The sequence below is a fragment of the Lissotriton vulgaris genome, chromosome 10, assembly GCF_964263255.1.
Source record: "Lissotriton vulgaris chromosome 10, aLisVul1.2, whole genome shotgun sequence".
Classification (NCBI taxonomy): domain Eukaryota; kingdom Metazoa; phylum Chordata; class Amphibia; order Caudata; family Salamandridae; genus Lissotriton; species Lissotriton vulgaris.
Genome location: NC_141698.1, coordinates 600,039,662 through 600,058,729, shown reverse-complemented (window position 1 = coordinate 600,058,729; position 19,068 = coordinate 600,039,662). Strand labels below are relative to the sequence as shown.

The 19,068-nt window shown below is 45.0% G+C and overlaps 1 protein-coding gene across 1 annotated transcript in view; it reads left to right on the top strand.

The window, feature by feature from the left end:
* The window catches only part of LOC147688567 (multidrug resistance-associated protein 1-like), a 900,980-nt gene that overhangs the window by 635,607 nt on the left and 246,305 nt on the right, over positions 1 to 19,068 (top strand). Inside the window, exon 23 of the mRNA XM_086941435.1 lies at positions 17,078 to 17,388. Within this exon, the coding sequence (XP_086797561.1) occupies positions 17,078 to 17,388 (311 nt within the window). The remainder of the gene's footprint in view (positions 1 to 17,077; positions 17,389 to 19,068) is intronic.

Genomic DNA, 19,068 nt, shown 5'->3' with positions numbered 1-19,068 from the left:
ATGTTCTTTGGGGATTAACCTACCCACCTTACCCTAGAGACCAATAAATTGTCGTTCATTTTTTGTGGATTGAATTTTTTTAACTTGGTGAGCCAATCAACAGTATTGTTTCTAAGATTAGGCCAAGATTCTTTCTGTTCTCTTTTAAGGGTAGGGTCACCAGTTAAAATCAAGACATACGGACATGCGGCTGGGGGTAGCTTTAGGATGTCTGTATTAGGAATTAAATCAGTTCCTTTGGGGCTACGTAATACACCTGGGCCTTTACCCATTTCTAAAGGATCTGCGGCCACCTGAGCGCATAGTCTGTCACTTAGACCTTCATCACCAGCATCTGCTAGCTCTGTCATGTATTTCCACCCCTGCTAAACTTATCAATCATGGATTGTTCCTTTTTAAGCGCCTCCTGGCATCTGAAACGCGGTGTGCGCCGTGTGCGCCGCGAGGAATGATGGGGGATGAAGTCCCCAGCAACAACGGTGGGCCGGTGTAAGTGCGGCCTTGCAGCAGTCCGGTGGTGGTTTCCTTTGCCCCCAACAGCTTTAACAACAGGTAGGGCAATGCAGGTGTGGCAATGCAGCAAAGATTATGGGTTACCACCCTGCGGGAGCCCTGGCCCCTTTTTGAAGCGCCTCAAACGCGGTTCGCAGGCATGCGCGCCGCGAGTAATGATGGGGGATGAAGTCCCCAGCAACAACTCTGGGCCAGTGTAGGTGCTGCCTTGCAGCAGTCGTGTGGCTGTCTCCTTTGCCCCCGACAGCTTCAACAACAGGTAGGGCAATGCAGGTGTGGCAATGCAGCAAAGATTACGGGCTCCCCCACTTTTTTCTCTGCTTTGCCGTCAATGCTGTGGCACGGGTCTTAGCCCAAGTACATCTTCCGGTCACAAGCCACTGGCTACTAGTGTCCTCCCACTGGCTACTCACTCAGAAGAAATAATTTTTTTATAATTTCCGAACAAGCACTCCATATAAGTGCATGTGGTTGTCGTCTTCCTGCACTGAATTCACTTTATTTTTTATTTTTTTAGGCACATTTATGCAGCTCCAACACAACCCCAAGGTATTGTAATGCTTTATATGAGCACCACTTACATTTCACAGAGACACCTAATGAGCCTGTGCTTGCTGCACCCCTTTCTCTTTCATTCACAGTCATCACACCAGGATCCCTCTGGAGTACCCCATTTTCTGCTGCTCTTTCTCGATGGTTTCCTCCAGCTCACTTAACTTCCTAGCCCAACATCCTTTGCGGCAAATCCTGCATTCTAGCTCCCTCCCCACACCCGAGTTAGTTCCTCCATTGCTGCTCATATGCCCCCAGTCCTCTTGTAGAAATAGACCTCAACAAGACCAACCAGTGCTAGGGGTTCGCCCTTCTCTGCACACAAGTCCTCAGACCAGTAAATAGAAGTTGGCACAGAAGCTGAAATAGCAAAAAGATATTTTATTAAACCTCATGAGGTGGAACTACTTTCACACAACACCCTTCAGCAGTGTATGAAGTAGCACAAGGAGTAGAAGAACCATGGGTCTTTTATACCCCCACAGGAGCTCAAAAGAAGGCGGTAAAAGCACACATAGGAAGAGTTACATACATAGAAGGTCACACAGAGAATGCACAGCCAATAGAGAAGGAGGGGCCATGGATTGCCGACCTCAGTTAAAACAGCCTGACAGTGATGAACTAGAGCAGGTGCATGGGCAGCTACAGACTCTTCTGAGCATGTGCAGAGTAGCAGAGACTAAGTATAGCCAGTTCTTGAGCAAAGCACAAGGGCAAGTGACAGTGAAGAAGGAAAGCGCACATGGCGAGCACATGGTCAACAAGATGACTGCCGGAAACAAGATGGCATCAGCTAAATGCTAACATCGATCTCAGCCAAATTTCTACAGACAACCCTTTTAGTATTCGCTGAAGACATTTATAATCTAGAGGAGTCTAAGTGTACATCATGTATACCAATTTGCATCATTTCATCAACTGCTTTGTCTAGTATACACTGGCCATTCATTTGTTTAACATCAAGTCTGGAAGGTGTACAAGCAGTGATACAGATGGAGCGAAGCATTGGACCACATTGTATACATAGGCTGCATGTCAGTAGAATTGCAAGTAATATACACAGAACTGACAATAGTTTTCAGACCCAGGTAGTGCGTAATGTCCAAAACCAGCTGGCCAAAGTCCATGTGCCAGTATCAGGGTGAATCTCTGCAACAATTCTATGCAACTTATAGATCGCATCAAAAACTGAAGGGGCATGATCTGGAATGTACACGCAGCAGCTAATTCTGATGATGCGACATGCACCACCTCAATCAGCCCAAACCACGTCCAGGACCATCCGGTTTTGGAGCGCCACGATCCTTGCAATCTGTAGTTCCTCGGTGATGTTTCCAAGTGCCATAGCTTTCTGGTTGGTCACAGCCCCTACGACACAAGTCAAACGTCTGATTTTCCTACTGTTCAAAGCAACATCAACAAAGAAGAACAGCCCCAAATTAAAATCAGCATATTGCTGCAGTGCGGTGTCAGTCTGATCCACCTCATTATTACTTATTGTTTTTTTGTATCTGTTCTTGGAAATGTCATTAAACAGTCGATAGTCCTTGTGATATGATGCAGGTACCAGAAACACAGGAGGTAACAAAAAGGACACATAGCAAATTCCAGACCATTCAACAGGTAGATAGTAGTATCCCTTATTTCCACAGATAAAATATGTGTTATGTGAAGACGTGAAACTACTGTTGTTGGTGCCAGCAATGTTCAAAACCAGAGCACATTCGCTTCTTCCCACTGGAATTTTCCCAACACTACTCACACATAAATCTGCTTGGCTCTAGTGACAGCTGTAACAAATGGTCCATTACCCTTACCAGTTCGAGTATTTGGGTAAACATAATGTGTAGAAGTATTTCCTCGTCGGTACTATTCCATCTCCCATTTAGTCCCCTTAGCTTGCGGATCACCTACTTCATCAGGATAACAAGCTTTATTAAGATAGTAGTTTAATCTCCCTACACCATATCAGTAATATTAGCCACTTGAGAAGCCAATAAAAGTGCAAACCAGGCTTGACAAGAACCATTGTGAGAAAAGGGAAGAGGAATGAAAGGTGTTCCTCCCTTTTTCTGATGAGCTGGCATCATTCCACACACCCAACAGTCAGTAATGTTCGTAGCATTGTGCGTGTGGTGCAACATCTGGATGAATGTGTTGTTCAGATAAGACTGTCTATGCTTGTGCTCATGATAAGGGAGAGTAAAATAGGGGTGTTCAATGGGTGCCGGAGTAGTGGCAGTCAGTATTTGTCGAGCAGGAGCCACTTCCTCTACAACCCAAGTTATCACTGCCATAGTAATCACAGTGACAATAAACTCAACAGTACACATTATCTTCTTGTCGCAGATCCTCTCAGCAGTTGATGTTTTCTCCATAGGCATATTCATCTTGTTGTTGAAGTAACAAAAGTGTTGGAGCTCTAAAGTCCTGGGCAGCCTTTGGTTTCTTCACTGAGGGTTAAGACGGGTGTCACTACACAAAAAGATCCCTCCCCTCTTCAGCTCAGTTTCCCACTAACCCAGGACGGTTGCTCAACCAGTCTTTTTCAACAATGCAGTTTCTTTCCGGGGCTACAGTTGATATCGAGATGCACCAGGAATCGTATGGTCCGGGAATACTTCCTCAGGTTCTTCAGGTGATATGGCTTGGCCTCTCTCTGTATCCAGGATATCTCAATGGTCGATCAGTGCAGCAGGATCCACCAGGGTAGACAGCACCTTCTTGCAGTGGGTAGAATGCACTCAGTTCCTCCTGTTTGTCACTCAAACTGCAGTTCTCGTCACTAGGAGGACCTGCTCTGGGCTGCGTCACCTGCGCTCCAACCTACTCAATCTCTGGAAGGACCGGATCATTACATGATCACGGTGCCGTAGTCAGTGGCCTTCACCTTCCGACCTGTCAGGAAGAACTTCTCGAACCTGTTGATGAATAGAAATCAAACTGTCAGTTAACTGTGATAGGTAGTCACTCATCAAGACACATGGTACATCATGTATGGGGCGTGGCTTAGGAATTCCCCAAATATTCATAGGTCTTCCAAATACCACCTCATACGATGTAAGGCCAGATCGTGAATGTCACACTGATCTAATGGACAACAATGCCAAGGGTAGTGCCTCAGGCCATTTCAAGAATGTGGAAGCCTGAATTTTAGCTAGCTTAAGCTTGAGGGTAGCATTGTATCTCTCCACTAGCCCTGCTGATTGTGGATGGAAGGTAGCATGAAACTTCTACATAATCCCTAATCCTTTCAGGACATACTCAACAACTTTCCCAATGAAATGGGGTCCATTATCACTCCACAAAAGTTTGCAAACACCAAATCTGGGGAAAAATTCCTTTAGAAGCACCTTTGCTGTAGTAAGAGCTGTATTATCCTTCGTAGGGTACGCCTCTATCCATTTACTGAAGGCACATACCACCACTAGAACATATTTCAGATTATTACAGCTTTCAAACTGGATGTAATCAATTTGCAAAACTTCAAAAGATGCCGTTGTTGTGGCAAACCCGCCTGTAGGAGTTTGTGTCCCTTTTCCAGGATTGAATTGAAGACAAATCAAGCAGGACTGCACTATCTTTTTAGCTGTGCCGGCAATTTATGGATGCTCCCAAACTTGCGTAAGTAATTTCGTTATCGAGAAGGCTCCAACATGTGCCGGCCCATGTGCCATATGAATCGTAGGTTGTAAATAGGATGTGGACAGTCTCCACTTGGTCATGTCTTTATTTCTCCAACAACCTTCATCATCCAATGTTCCTTCTTTAGACCATTGCTCAAGTTCTTCTGCAGAAGCAGATCTCTGCATGTCCAACACTTCCTGCCTGGTATCATGCCAACATTCAGCCTGTGACTTCACTACATACATAGATGTGGTGCTTCGCTGCATTGCAGTTTCCCGGGCTGTGTGATCTGCGAAGGCATTGCCTTGTCCTATTTTATCAGTCACTTTCTTGTGTGGGCTACATTTAAAAATCGCTATTTTCTTCGGGTATGGCAAAGCAGTCAAAATATTGTGTACCAATTCTCCATGCATTATTTGCATCCCATGGGATGTAAGAAAGCCTATTTCCTTCCAGAGTAACTCAAAATCGTGAGCCACTCCAAAAGCATAGCGGCTGTCAGTATAAATGTTCACAGACAAATCAGTACTTAGTTCAAACGCTTGTGTCAAAGCTATTAGCTCAGCTTCCTGAGCTGACTTCTGTGGAATACGAGCTGTCTCAACTATCGTCTGAAGTGTTGTAATTGCATATGCAGCTGATGTTGTGCCATCTGGTAATTTCGAACAGCACCCATCAGCCCACAGTTCCCTATCAACATTTGAGAGGGGCGTATCTTGCAAGTCGACACAACCCTTTGTCTGTTCCAAAGTAAGGAATATACAATCATGAGGCTCTTGTGACTGCGACTGAGTCGCTGGATATGGCAACAGAGTGGCTGGATTCAGGGTTGAACATCTTTTCAAGGTGATATGAGGGGCCAAGAGTGTCAATTCGTATCCTGTCAACCTAGCACTAGTTAAATGCTGCGTTTTAGTTTGGTTCAAAAGGGCATCAACTGCACTCTGATGTATGGACACAGCTGCGACAGAACGGAAAACACCCAGGCAATGCACGAGCAACTGGATTGAGGACAGCTGAAAAATATGCACAAGGATGCTGCTTGTCACCGTGTGTCTGTTCTAAAACTGAAAGTACGCAACCATCTCTCTCTTGTACATAGAGTGTAAAAGCCTTAGTGTGGTCCGGAGTGCCTAATACTGGTGCAGAACAGAGAGCTTGACGCAGCTGTTGGAAAGCATTCTGGCATTCAGTCGTCCATGGAAGGGGCATTGGAGTGTCTTTAGTCAGAAGAGCCAACAAAGGTTTAACAATGTGTGAGAAGCTTGGTATCCATTGCCTACAAAAAGAAATAAGACCAATGAATGCACAAACATCTTTCTGAGTACAGGGCACAGGCGTGTCTAAAATAGCTTGAATGCGGTCTGGTGTAAGTGCACGTCCCTCCTTAGACAGGAGGTTACCTAAATAGGTAACCTTCTGTCTACAATACTGCAATTTCTTTTGTGAAACTTTGTGATGGTGTGATGCAAGAAATGAAAGCAATGACAGGGTTCCTTCTTCACATTGTTCAGGCGTATCAGCTGCCAACAAGATGTCATTGACATATTGTATAAGAGCCACCCCAAACGGCACAGAGAAAGAATCAAGCTGTCTTTTTAATGCTTGTCTGTAAATACTAGGACTCTCTGTATACCCTTGGGGAACTCTACAGAATCTAAAGGATTGATTATTCAAAGTGAAGCCGAACAGATATCCGCTATCAGGATGAATAGGGATTGAGAAGAAAGCATTCTTTAAATCAGTCACAGTAAATGTAGTAGCAGTTGGAGGAACTAAGGTAAGGTGTGTCGTGATGTCAGAGACTGCCGAGTATTGGGGCACTACGATCTTGTTAACCTCTCACATATTAATGATAAACCTGTAGATTTTAATATTAGTGTCTTTCTTCAGAATGGGAAGGATAGGGCTATTGCAAATATTGTAAGGGACTTCTTCTACAACCCCCACTTCAATCAGATCATGAACAATATGTACAAGTGCCTCTTCACCTTCTCGAGAAATTCTATGCTATGGAAATTGAGGTAATGAAGCACCCTCCTTCACCTGAATATTCACTGGTAGAATAACCATTTGCCCCACATCGGTATCTGATGTAGCCCACAGAGTACTAGGAAGTGAAGCCACAGTAATATCCTCTCTAATAAGACAGGACTTCTCAACCACAGTATAGTTATAATTCAAAATAACACGCACACCTTCTGGGGAACAACGTACTGTAGCCCTAAAATACTTGAGCATATTAAGACCCACAATATTGTCCGGCGTGTTAGGTGAAAATAAAAATGGACATGGAGTACAAAATGTATCAACTTGAAATGCAGGTGGCTGTAACTGGGCTAAGGGAAGGTGTCCCATCGAAACCTATTGATGTAATGGTTAAGCCAGACAGCGGAACCCTTGGAACCAATTGTTTAGACAAGGCGCTACGAGTAGCTTCTGTATCAACCAGAGACCGATCAGTAGAACCCAAAATATGTGCTTGAACATAGGGACCCTTCTGATCTTCTGGGACTTCAACTGATTCCTTTCCCCATCCTAGGCATGCCTATGCATAAGCAGAGTCCTTCAAATCCGAATTCAAATAATCAGATATTTGATATTGGGTGAGCCTATCAAAAGTATTAGAAGAATTCAGACTATGCCCAACAGTCTCAAACCTGGTAGGATCCTCCATACCTCCCCTATGTCCTGGATTCCCCGGGCTGCTTCTCATTTGTCCCCGACTACGCTGATACTGCTGAGTACGCAAACGAGGACATTCAAAAGACCAGTGTACAGTCTCCCTGCAGTAAGCGCACTGATCAGAAGACAAAGTAGCTCGGAAAAATGAGAGTGTGCCTGGACGATACATTGCACGTCCGCCTCTACCACTACTTCCATAAGATGGGCCATAAACCTGAGAAATCATAACCTTTGTTTTCAGCTCCTTATTTTTTTTATCCTCATTACCCTTGGCTTCCAATTCCTGGCGTTCATAATACTGAGCCGTTGTCAAAATGGAGCCCGGGGTGGACCTAGTCCATGAACTTTCGTTGGCCTTTAGGCGACTAGCTATTCCTGGCAACATATTAGCGACAAATTTATTGACAAACAGATGCCTGCCCGTGTCATCTGTCAATGACTGGCCACTAAATTCGTGGAAGGCCTCCTCAAAACGTGTATAAAAGTCCGATTCTTCTGCCTTTTGCTTACAAGGTGCTAACACAGTCCAATCTATCTTTTTAGGAGGAATGAAAGTTTTCAATTTAACTAGTATAGCCTTTGGAAGAAGTTTCTGTGCGGGCTCCTTTCTGCATTGATCGTCTCTAGTTCCTTCAAAACATCCCCAAAAGTTGCATGATCATCGACTTTACGAATAGACCTCCACATATCAGGGGGTAGAATAAGGCCAAAAACATATCAATATCAGATAAAGTCATGGTACAAGAACAAATGCCTCTTCAACTTATTCATAAAGAGCGGCCAGATTTATCCGCTGGTCAGGCAAAGCAGCTTTAAGGGCCATGAAGTCCACCCTACTCCAAAGAGTATAAACCCAATTATTAATAAAATAACCCTTTGCATCAGTTGAATTTTTATCGTCAGCCGTTCCTGCACCCCTAGGAGGGACATACAAAGGCACGGCTTCCCGCATGGGTTTCCCATGAACCACAGTACTCTTATCTTGTTGTATAGCGTTTCAGGACCCGAGTGAAATTTACCGATTCATGCCCTTATATAGGTATAATTCACATTGCCCTTATATAGGCATAGAAATCATAACCATATTTAGACATAACCCATCCAGTCCAAATACAGGCATGGCTACTTCCACTAGTTCTAAAAAGCCACAATGATTTCTTGGAAAACTCTGCTTCAGCAGTCAGGGACATCTCCTTCTTGAATACTGATTTGTCCTAGAAATCATGGAGTTTTCTAAGAACTACCATTCCCTCGGGGTTCTTTGATGACGTTATTATGTCCGACTTTGCGCCAAACCAGTCGTCTTCAAGGTATAAATATGCCTATACTTGTCCCAGCAAATACACGGTGGTTTGGAGCAGCTCGACTATCTACTTGCCCGAAGCAGCTCGCTACAGCAAGTGCCGAAAAAAGCCGACCCTCCAGCTGACGCACTGACAGAGAGGCTGCCTTTCTCTCGCTGAGAATCCAGCTCCAGTGATTCCAAGCTCCCCTCGCGGGGTGTTGGGAAATCGAATCTGAGACAGAGATACCAGACCTCCTTCCTTCTAAAACCAAGGTACGAGCTGATTAGACCCTAAGAGAAATCTTGGATAGATTCTTGGCAAAGAAACTAAACCTATGCTACACCATACTTACTTCTTCCCTTGTACTAGACTTAGGTTAGACACATTGATGTAGGCATATTTTAGTAGCACCAGTTGAGTACTTTTAGCTTTTGTTATTTATGTATGTATTTTATGTCTTAGAAACCATACCATGCTTTTACAGTATTATTTTATAATAATATTCTTGTTGTACGCATTATACTTTACAGCCAGTATTACGATTGTAGCAGTTCATTTCTTTTGCATGAGATAGAAGAATGTGGAGGGGGTGGTGATGGACGGAGCATCTGAATCAATCAAACACTCGCACCCAGTCAAAAGATCTGGGTTTAATCCATCACCGTTCTTTAGCCCACTCTGCCACCTCAGTTCAGACATGGCTATATGCAAATCAGTCTGACCCTGTGCCTCATGGGAACAGTCCAGCCCGAACTGCCAAGCCATGTCTTCCCTGGACCGGAAACAAGCTTTCGAGGACCGGTTTCTGGCATTCCAGCCATCTTCAGCCCGGCTTGCTTGAATCCAGTGGCAAAGTGAGCAAGGGACTCACATCTGAGCATACCCTGCCACACTTATGGCGGCCAAAAGCGGTACAAAAGGGGGTGGTGATGGACGGAGCATCTGAATCAATCAAACACTCACACCCAGTCAAAAGATCTGGGTTTAATCCATCACCGTTCTTTAGCCCACTCTGCCACCCCAGTTCAGACATGGCTATATGCAAATCAGTCTGAACCTGTGCCTCATGGGAACAGTCCAGCCCGAACTGCCAAGCCATGTCTTCCCTGGACCGGAAACAAGCTTCCGAGGACCGGTTTCTGGCATTCCAGCCGTCTTCAGCCCGGCTTGCTTGAATCCAGTGGCAAAGTGAGCAAGGAACTCACGTCTGAGCATACCCTGCCACACTTATGGCGGCCAAAAGCGGTACAAAAGGGGGTGGTGATGGACGGAGCATCTGAATCAATCAAACACTCACACCCAGTCAAAAGATCTGGGTTTAGTCCATCACCGTTCTTTAGCCCACTCTGTCACCCCAGTCCAGACATGGCTAAATGCAAATCAGTCTGACCCTGTGCCTCATGGGAACAGTCCAGCCCGAACTGCCAAGCCATGTCTTCCCTGGACCGGAAACAAGCTTCCGAGGACCGGTTTCTGGCATTCCAGCCGTCTTCAGCCCGGCTTGCTTGAATCCAGTGGCAAAGTGAGCAAGGGACTCACGTCTGAGCATACCCTGCCACACATATGGCAGCCAAAAGCGGTACAAAAGGGGGTGGTGATGGACGGAGCATCTGAATCAATCAAACACTCACACCCAGTCAAAAGATCTGGGTTTAATCCATCACCGTTCTTTAGCCCACTCTGCCACCCCAGTTCAGACATGGCTATATGCAAATCAGTCTGACCCTGTGCCTCATTGGAACAGTCCAGCCCGAACTGCCAAGCCATCTCTTCCCTGGACTGGAAACAAGCTTCCACGGACCGGTTTCTGGCATTCCAGCCATCTTCAGCCCGGCTTGCTTGAATCCAGTGGCAAAGTGAGCAAGGGACTCACGTCTGAGCATACCCTGCCACACTTATGGCGGCCAAAAGCGGTACAAAAGGGGGTGGTGATGGACGGAGCATCTGAATTAATCACACACTCTCACCCAGTCAAAAGATCTGGGTTTAATCCATCACCGTTCTTTAGCCCACTCTGCCACCCCAGTTCAGATATGGCTATATGCAAATCAGTCTGACCCTGTGCCTCATGAGAACAGTCCAGCCCGAACTGCCAAGCCATGTCTTCCCTGGACCGGAAACAAGCTTCCGAGGACCGGTTTCTGGCATTCCAGCCGTATTCAGCCCGGCTTGCTTGAATCCAGTGGCAAAGTGAGCAAGGGACTCACGTCTGAGCATACCCTGCCACACTTATGGTGGCCAGAAGCGGTACAAAAGGGGTTGGTGATGGACGGAGCATCTGAATCAATCAAACGCTCACACCCAGTCAAAAGATCTGGGTTTAATCCATCACCGTTCTTTATCCCACTCTGCCACCCCAGTTCAGACATGGCTATTTGCAAATCAGTCTTACCCTGTGCCTGATGGGAACAGTCCACACAGAGAATGCACAGCCAGCAGAGGAGGAGGGTCCATGGATTGCCGACCTCAGTTAAAACAACCTGACAGTGATGAACTAGAGCAGGTGCATGGGCAGTTATAGACTCTTCAGAGTAGCAGGTGCTAAATATAGCCAGTTCCTGAGCAAAGCACAAGGGCAAGCGACAGTGAAGAAGGAAAGCGCACATGGCGAGCACATGGTCAACAAGATGGCTGCCGGAAACAAGATGGCTTCAGTTAAATGCTAACATCGAACTCTGCCAAATTTCTACACTCTGTGCCTTCACTCTGTAGATGCAGCTGGCTGGCTCCACCTGCTAACCCATTCTATGCTGAGGATGTAATGGTTACAGCCTCTGCTTCAGTGCTGCTGTGCCAAGGACATAACCATTACAACAGAGGGATTTCTGTTTTTGTCTTTGAGCCCCGGGAGCTGGTTAAGAGCTTCCCTAGCAGACTGAGGCATTTTCTTTTTGTTTTAGCGTAGTGACGATTGGCGTGCATGGTGTGCTGACGTCATTATACTGAAACTGAAACTGAAATGAGCAGAGCGCTCATTTCAGTTTCATTGCCTACATGCACAGGGGACTATCCCAGGCCCCGAGCATGTAAGCAAACTGGAGAGGTATCATTGGAAAGGGGAGAATTTCCCCCCCTTTCTAATAGTACCATTCTCTAGTAGATACCTGCTTGGGAATTGCCACAGGGAGGTGATCCCCGTGCAGGGACCCACCCACCAGACACCATGGAGGGGAGATTGGCCCCCTGGCCAAGGGCATTTGCTCTGCCCATTAAATTTTGGCAAAGATCAGTCTTTCTGCCCCTCACTGGGGGACCGATGGATGCAGTAGCACACTAGACACCAGGGATTTTTCTATGCGCAACTTTAGGGTTGGGGGCTGCCCTAAATGGGCATTATAATGCCCCCACCCCTCCAAAATATTGACATGGTATTTCTGCCTCCCCCCGGTGAAGATGGAGCTATAGCCCTCAATCTGCTCTCCTGGGGGTCAGAAAGCACACCTGACAGCAGGGATCTTTTTTGGTACACAAATTTAGAGGTGGCGGCTGCCCTAAAGGGGTATTATTTAATGCCTCCACCCCTCCAAAACATTGGCACAGATTTTCTGCCCCCCAGTGGCAGATGGGGGCAATAGCCCCAATCCGCCCCCCTCAGGGGGGCAGAAAGCACACTATACATTTTTATATGGAGATCTGGGGGTACATTGGGTGGGAGGAAATTTGTGTCGGTCCAATGATCCCACAACTTTCCCTCCCAGAAATTTGAGGAAAATGTGATTTTCTTTAGCAAAATTTGAGGTTTGCAGAGGATTATGGGTAACATAACGTTGGGGGAATCACGCAATCCACACCCCCTGGACTCCCCTGGATGTCTAGTTTTCAGAAAAGTCTGGGTTTGGTAGGTTTCCCTAAATGAATGCCAAGCGTAGGACCAAAAACGCAGGTGACCCCTTGCACAACGACGTTGTTTTGCGATAGATAATTTTGATGTCTCCACAATATGCTTTGGGCCATTTCCTTTCACGGGCCCTTCGCCCACTCTTACAAGTGAGGTACTATTTTCTTTGGGAGACCGTGGGGAATACTGCGTGGTAGGAAATTTGTGTTGGCCCAGTGATCTCACAACTTTCCCACACAGAAATGTGAGGAATATGTAAACATTTTTAGCAGAATTAGAGGTTTGCAGGGGATTCTTGGTAAGAAAATGTTTAAGGATCCACACAAGCCACACCTCACTGGACTCTCCCAGGAGTCTAGTTTTTAGAAATGTCTGGGTTTTGTAGGTTTCCATAGATGGCCGCCAAGCCCTAGACCAAATGCGCAGGTGACTTCCTCGCAAAACCATGCCTTTTTGTGATCGATAATTTTGAAGTCGCCACAGTACATTTTGGGCCATTTCCTGTCGTGGAAACATGACCCACCCATACAAATGAGGCATCATTTTTATCGGTAGGCTTGGCGTAATCCTGTGTTGTTGGAATTTTGTGGCTCCCTGCAGATTCCAGAACTTCCCATCATATAAATATGAGGAAAATGTGTTTCTTTTGAACAACGTTTGAGGTTTGCAAGGGATTCTAGGTAACCGAACCTGGTGTGAGCCACACAAGTCAACCAATCCTGGATTCCCCTAAGTGTCTCATTTTCAAAAATATACTGGTTTGCTAGGTTTCCCTAGGTGCTGAGCTAGGGTCCAAATTCCACAAATAAGCACATTGTGTAAAAAGGTTCAGTTTTAACAGGAAATAATTAGGTGTCCACATTGCGTTTTAGGACGTTTCCTGTCGCGAGCACTAGGCCGACCCACACAAGTGAGGTATCATTTTTATTGGAAAAAAATAAGGGAATGCTGGGTGGGAGGAGGTTTGTGGCTCTCCACAGATCCCAGAACTTTTCATCACAGGAATGTGAGGACAATGTGTTTTGTTTTTTACAAAGTGTGAGGTTTGCAAGGGATTCTGGGTAACATAACCTGGTGACAGCCACACAAGTCACCCCAACTTGGATTTCCCTGGGTGTTTAGGTTTAAAAAATGTACAGGTTTGGTAGGTTTTCCTGGGTAGTGGCTAGGCTAGGCCCCAAAATCCACTGCTAGGCATGTTGCAAAAAAAGGGTCAGTTTTCTGTGGAAAAATTTGATGTGTCCAAGTTGCGTTTTGGGCCATTTCCTGTCACGGGTACTAAACCTACCCACACACATGAGGTACCATTTTAATCGGGAGACTTGGGAGATTGCTGAGTGAGTGGAAGTTTGTGGGTTTCCACAGATTCCAGAATTTTCCATGACAGAAATTTGAGGAAATGTTGTTTTCTTTTTTACACATTTTGAGGTTTGCAAGAGATTCTGGGTAACAGAATCTGGTGAAAGCCACACAAGTCACCACATCCTGAACTCCCCGGGGTGTCTAGTTTTAAAAAATTTTACAGGTTTGCTAGGTTTTCCTATTTGCTGGCAGAGCTAGGCCCCAAAATCTACCACTAAGCAAATTGAAAAAAAGTATCTGTTTTTACCGGAAAAATGTGATGCGTACCCATTGCATTTTGGGCAATTTACTGTCGCCCACACTAGGCCTACTCACACAAGTGAGGTACCATTTTATTGTAAGACTTAGAGGAATACAGAATAGTAGAACAAGTGGCAGCGAAAGAGTTATTATTTCCCCCATTTTTCTGTATGCATTTATGTACCGCAAACACGACCCGAAGGTATTGGAGTGCTTTTCATGAGTATCACTTACATTTCACAGAGTCACTTAGGGAACACTCCATCAGAGAGCATCTTAAGCCGTTTTCGCATCACCTCGGTGTGTAAATCCGCTCCTGTTTTGACTGCCCCCCCCCACTTTTAACCCACCAAATCTCCTCCCTGCTCCCACGCCGTCTCTCTAGGTCAACACCCTCCTCCATCATGCCCCTCACGCTCCTCCCTCATGTACTTTTCATTTCCATTCAGGGTCTTTAATTTTTAAGCAAATAGCTTTTATGAGCGCAAATTCAACCTGAAGGAACTGGAGTGCTTTACATGAGCAAAAACAACAGTTGATGGACAGAATGCAGAACAATGTCATACATTCACCCCAGTACAGAGATCTGGGCCTAAATCCATCGTTTTTTTGCACCCCACACCACCCCAGTTCAGACATCGCCATATGCAAATCAGCCTTGACCCTGTGCCTCATGGGAACAGTCCAGCCCGAACTGCCAAGGCATGTCTTTCCTGGACCGGAATCAAGCATCCTAGGACTGGTTTCTGGCTATCAGCCGTCATCAGCCGCCAGGATAGCTTGACTCCAGTGGTGTGGAGAGCATGGGACTCACGTCTGAGCATACCCATCCCACTAGGGGTGACAAATGCAAAAACAACAGTTGATGGACAGAATACAGAACAATGTCATACATTCACCCCAGTACAGGGATCTGGGCCTAAATCCATTTTTTTTGCACTCCACACCACCCCAGTTCAGACATCGCCATATGCAAATCAGCCTTGACCCTGTGCCTCATGGGAACAGTCCAGCCCAAACTGCCAAGCCATGTCTTTTCTGGACCGGAATCAAGCATCCTAGGACCAGTTTTTGGCTATCAGCCGTTATCAGCCAGGATAGCTTGACTCCAGTGGTGTCGAGAGCATGGGACTCACGTCTGAGCATACCCATCCCACTAGGGGTGACAAATGCAAAAACAACAGTTGATGGACAGAATGCAGAACAATGTCATACATTCACCCCAGTACAGAGATCTGGGCCTAAATCCATCGTTTTTTTGCACTCCACACAACCCCAGTTCAGACATCGCCATATGCAAATCAGCCTTGACCCTGAGCCTCATGGGAACAGTCCAGCCCAAACTGCCAAGCCATGTCTTTCCTGGACCGGATTCAAGCATCCTAGGACAGGTTTCTGGCTATCAGCCGTCATCAGCCAGGATACCTTGACTCCAGTGGTATGGAGAGCATGGGAATCACGTCTTAACATACTCATCCCACTAGGGGTGACAAATGCAAAAACAACAGTTGATGGACATAATACAGAACAATTTCATACATTCACCCCAGTACAGAGATCTGGCCTAAATCCATTGTTTTTTTGCACTCCACACAACCCCAGTTCAGACATCGCCATATGCAAATCAGCCTTGACCCTGTGCCTCATGGGAACAGTCCAGCCCGAACTGCCAAGCCATGTCTTTCCTGGACTGGATTCAAGCATCCTAGGACAGGTTTCTGGCTATCAGCCGTCATCAGTCAGGATAGCTTGACTCCAGTGCTTTACATTAGCACCACTTACACAGGGACACTTTCATTTTTAAAACATGTTGCACAGCGATGCTAACATACTGTACAACATAGCTTAGAGTTTTTTTTAAATAAGTGCAGTTATGAGGCCAGACTTGACCACGTAATAGTGTTTTTTTTTTACTTTAAGCCACTGCTGTGTAACATATAAAACAAAACATTGACAAAACCAATAGATTTTGCAGAGGCGAAACCTATTGGCCTTGCCAGTGCTTTTTAAAATAAAAATCCACGTGCCTTTATATTTCTGCCTTTAAGTTTCATAGCAAAATCTTTGCTACTAACTGCTGGCAATTGTGGGTAAATGTAAGTTGATTTCAGGAACACAAAATCCTTTAGTGAAATTGCATTCCTCAATGTTTATCGGTATTGCCATAGGCTGATAATACTAGAATGGCTATTGATTTTTATAATTGTGGAACAGTCAGTACAATTTATGACATAATATATAAGTAACTGTAGCGCATTAATAGACAGCAGTTGTAATACTCTGAGCAGCTTGATGGTTGGTGTTGATATAAAGGTGCTTTATAGGAGTGCTTAATTTGTAAATGATAAGTGTCAAGACCCGAGGATTTGCTGAGAAGTTCGTGACCGAAACTATCAAAGATTGGCATTCCGAATACGAAGGCTGCATAGTTTGAATTCCACCTCATGTCTCTTTAATCCTCCATTAGACACTCTCTGCACCTTTCACTCACCCTTAGAGTTTCGCTTTCATCAATGCTTTCTCCTTTCTCATTGAATTCACTCTCTTGCACTCGTTAATATCTGATAAACAAGTGTTGGTTGGCAATTATGAGTGCAACCACCAGCTCAAATTAAGCACTCTTCATATAAGACACAGTGCCAGTGTATTTCTGTTTTTTACAGTACACTGATAGCTCAATTACAAATTGTATGTTTTGGGCACAGAATGAAGACTAACCTATGGGTCCAGAAATTACCAGGTCCTTTCATGCATGTTTTATCTCAGTTTCCGGCTCATAGCCACATAGAAATTCTTCCTGCTTTTAGTAGGAAGGATTTCCGTCGGAAATAGGAGACTGTGAATGTGCACTTGGTCAGATGGGATTCAAAGGAACCACTCCACCTGACTTATAATCATCCCCGGGGGCCTGATAGCTAAAATAAATAAAATATGTGTTTGAGATATAGAATACTAATTATTTTCCCTTGTTCAGTTCTAGGTATATTTGTTGCTACAGGCGCAATTATCCTTGGAGGGATACTAGTATCGAAACAACTGCACTACAATCTTCTGTATAGCATCTTGAGGTGCCCGCTCAGTTTCTTTGAGCGGACCCCTAGTGGCAATTTGACAAATCGCTTCGCCAAAGAGATGGAGACAGTGGACAATGTCATCCCACAGGTGCTGATGATGGTCGTAATGTTGTTCCTGGGTATCCTAGAGTTCCTACTTATCATTACAGTAGCTACCCCTCTGGCTGCAGTGTCCTTCATACCTTTGGGGCTGCTGTACTTCTTTTTACAGGTGAGTGGTCCTTGTTTTACTTTTTGACTTCTTTATTGCAGCACTAATGATTTGATTCTGCACGCTCAGCAACTGTCATATGCATGTTACACCTGTTGTTAATAGGCAGTATATTGACAATGCCCATGTATAAAAAAAGTAGCTTCTCTGGTATGCTTTTTTCTTATAAATGGTACTTAGCAAGACAGCTAAGAGTTTTTGTAAATTTATTTATTTGTAGTTTTATATAGTGCGAACCAGACTACTAGGTAGTTGATTGCTTTACATAGCAGATTTAAATATAAATAAGAAGCAACGAATAGGCAACATAAGAAGACTATCAGTGAGGCCGAGGGACTGCATTTCTACCAAATTGTCATGTGACCCTCACCTCACACAACTCTTATGGGGCAGACATTCAAATATTAAGAGTCACAGGCATGACATATGCCTGTAAAAGATCTCATTATACAACAATAACAAAACATGTAAGTAAATTATACTTACCGAACACACAACAAATGATCACAGAAGGGATCTGACCACAGTTACATAGGTCCCAATGAAGGCCTAGGATGGAGCAAGAAAGGCTGAAACATGTTGACCACTCACGTGTGATGCTAAGGACAGCTAGTTTGTCTGAACATCATCACCTCTTCACCTTATAATCTTACCCCTATACTCTTTTTCCTCATTAAAATTCACTTTTAAGATATAGGAGGACACTTTATATTTCACTATATTTCACTTCAGAGATCCCACCAGTAGCCTCCTTCAAATGGAGGCATTACTCACCTGGAAGAGGAAGTACTAAGGTGCATTACTCACCTGGAAGAGGAAGTACTAAGGTGCGAAACCCAATGATGATGCTACCGCATAACACACCCTAGTGGAGATTACTTACACCAGTGGCTGTAATTACTGCTTGAAGGTTTCAGATTCATAGGTGTAGGTTTAGCACACAGGGAGAGAAAGTCCTTATATCAAAGATTAGAATATTCTTTGCAGTCGGAGATAAGGTGGAATGATGGAGGTCAGTACCCCCACCCGTTAGCGCTTGCTACGTATTAAGGTGGTCCAGGAGTGAGATGCCATATGTTACCTTTTCAAACTAATAGATAGTTCCTATTCTGAGTTTTAATGTTGTGTCTCAATGTGTCTTAGGAAGAGCAGTTCTGAGTTTTTTCTTTCTGTTTCATATGAGGCTCAACAGTTTGTGTGTCGCACAGATTCGCCAACTATTTTATTACATTTCTTTTTGTGAATGGCTTAAATCTGAAAGAAACAGTTTAATGTTAGATTCCTTACCTTAGAATATCCCCAGGCGTCAGACTGGATCCGGAAAGTTTTGCGTAGCAGTACCCTTGCGCGGCTCCACGTCCGTCGTCGGCGTCGTTGGTGCCGTGATGATGTCCTCAGAGTACTTAGACGCCGCCATCGCGCGCTGACGTCAGTTCTTCTTTTTTCCGCGCCAGAACTTCCCATCATATAAATATGAGGAAAATGTGTTTCTTTTGAACAACGTTTGAGGTTTGCAAGGGATTCTAGGTAACCGAACCTGGTGTGAGCCACACAAGTCAACCAATCCTGGATTCCCCTAAGTGTCTCATTTTAAAAAATGTACAGGTTTGCTAGGTTTCCCTAGGTGGCGGCTGAGCTAGGGTCCAAATTCCACAGATAAGCACATTGTGTAAAAAGGGT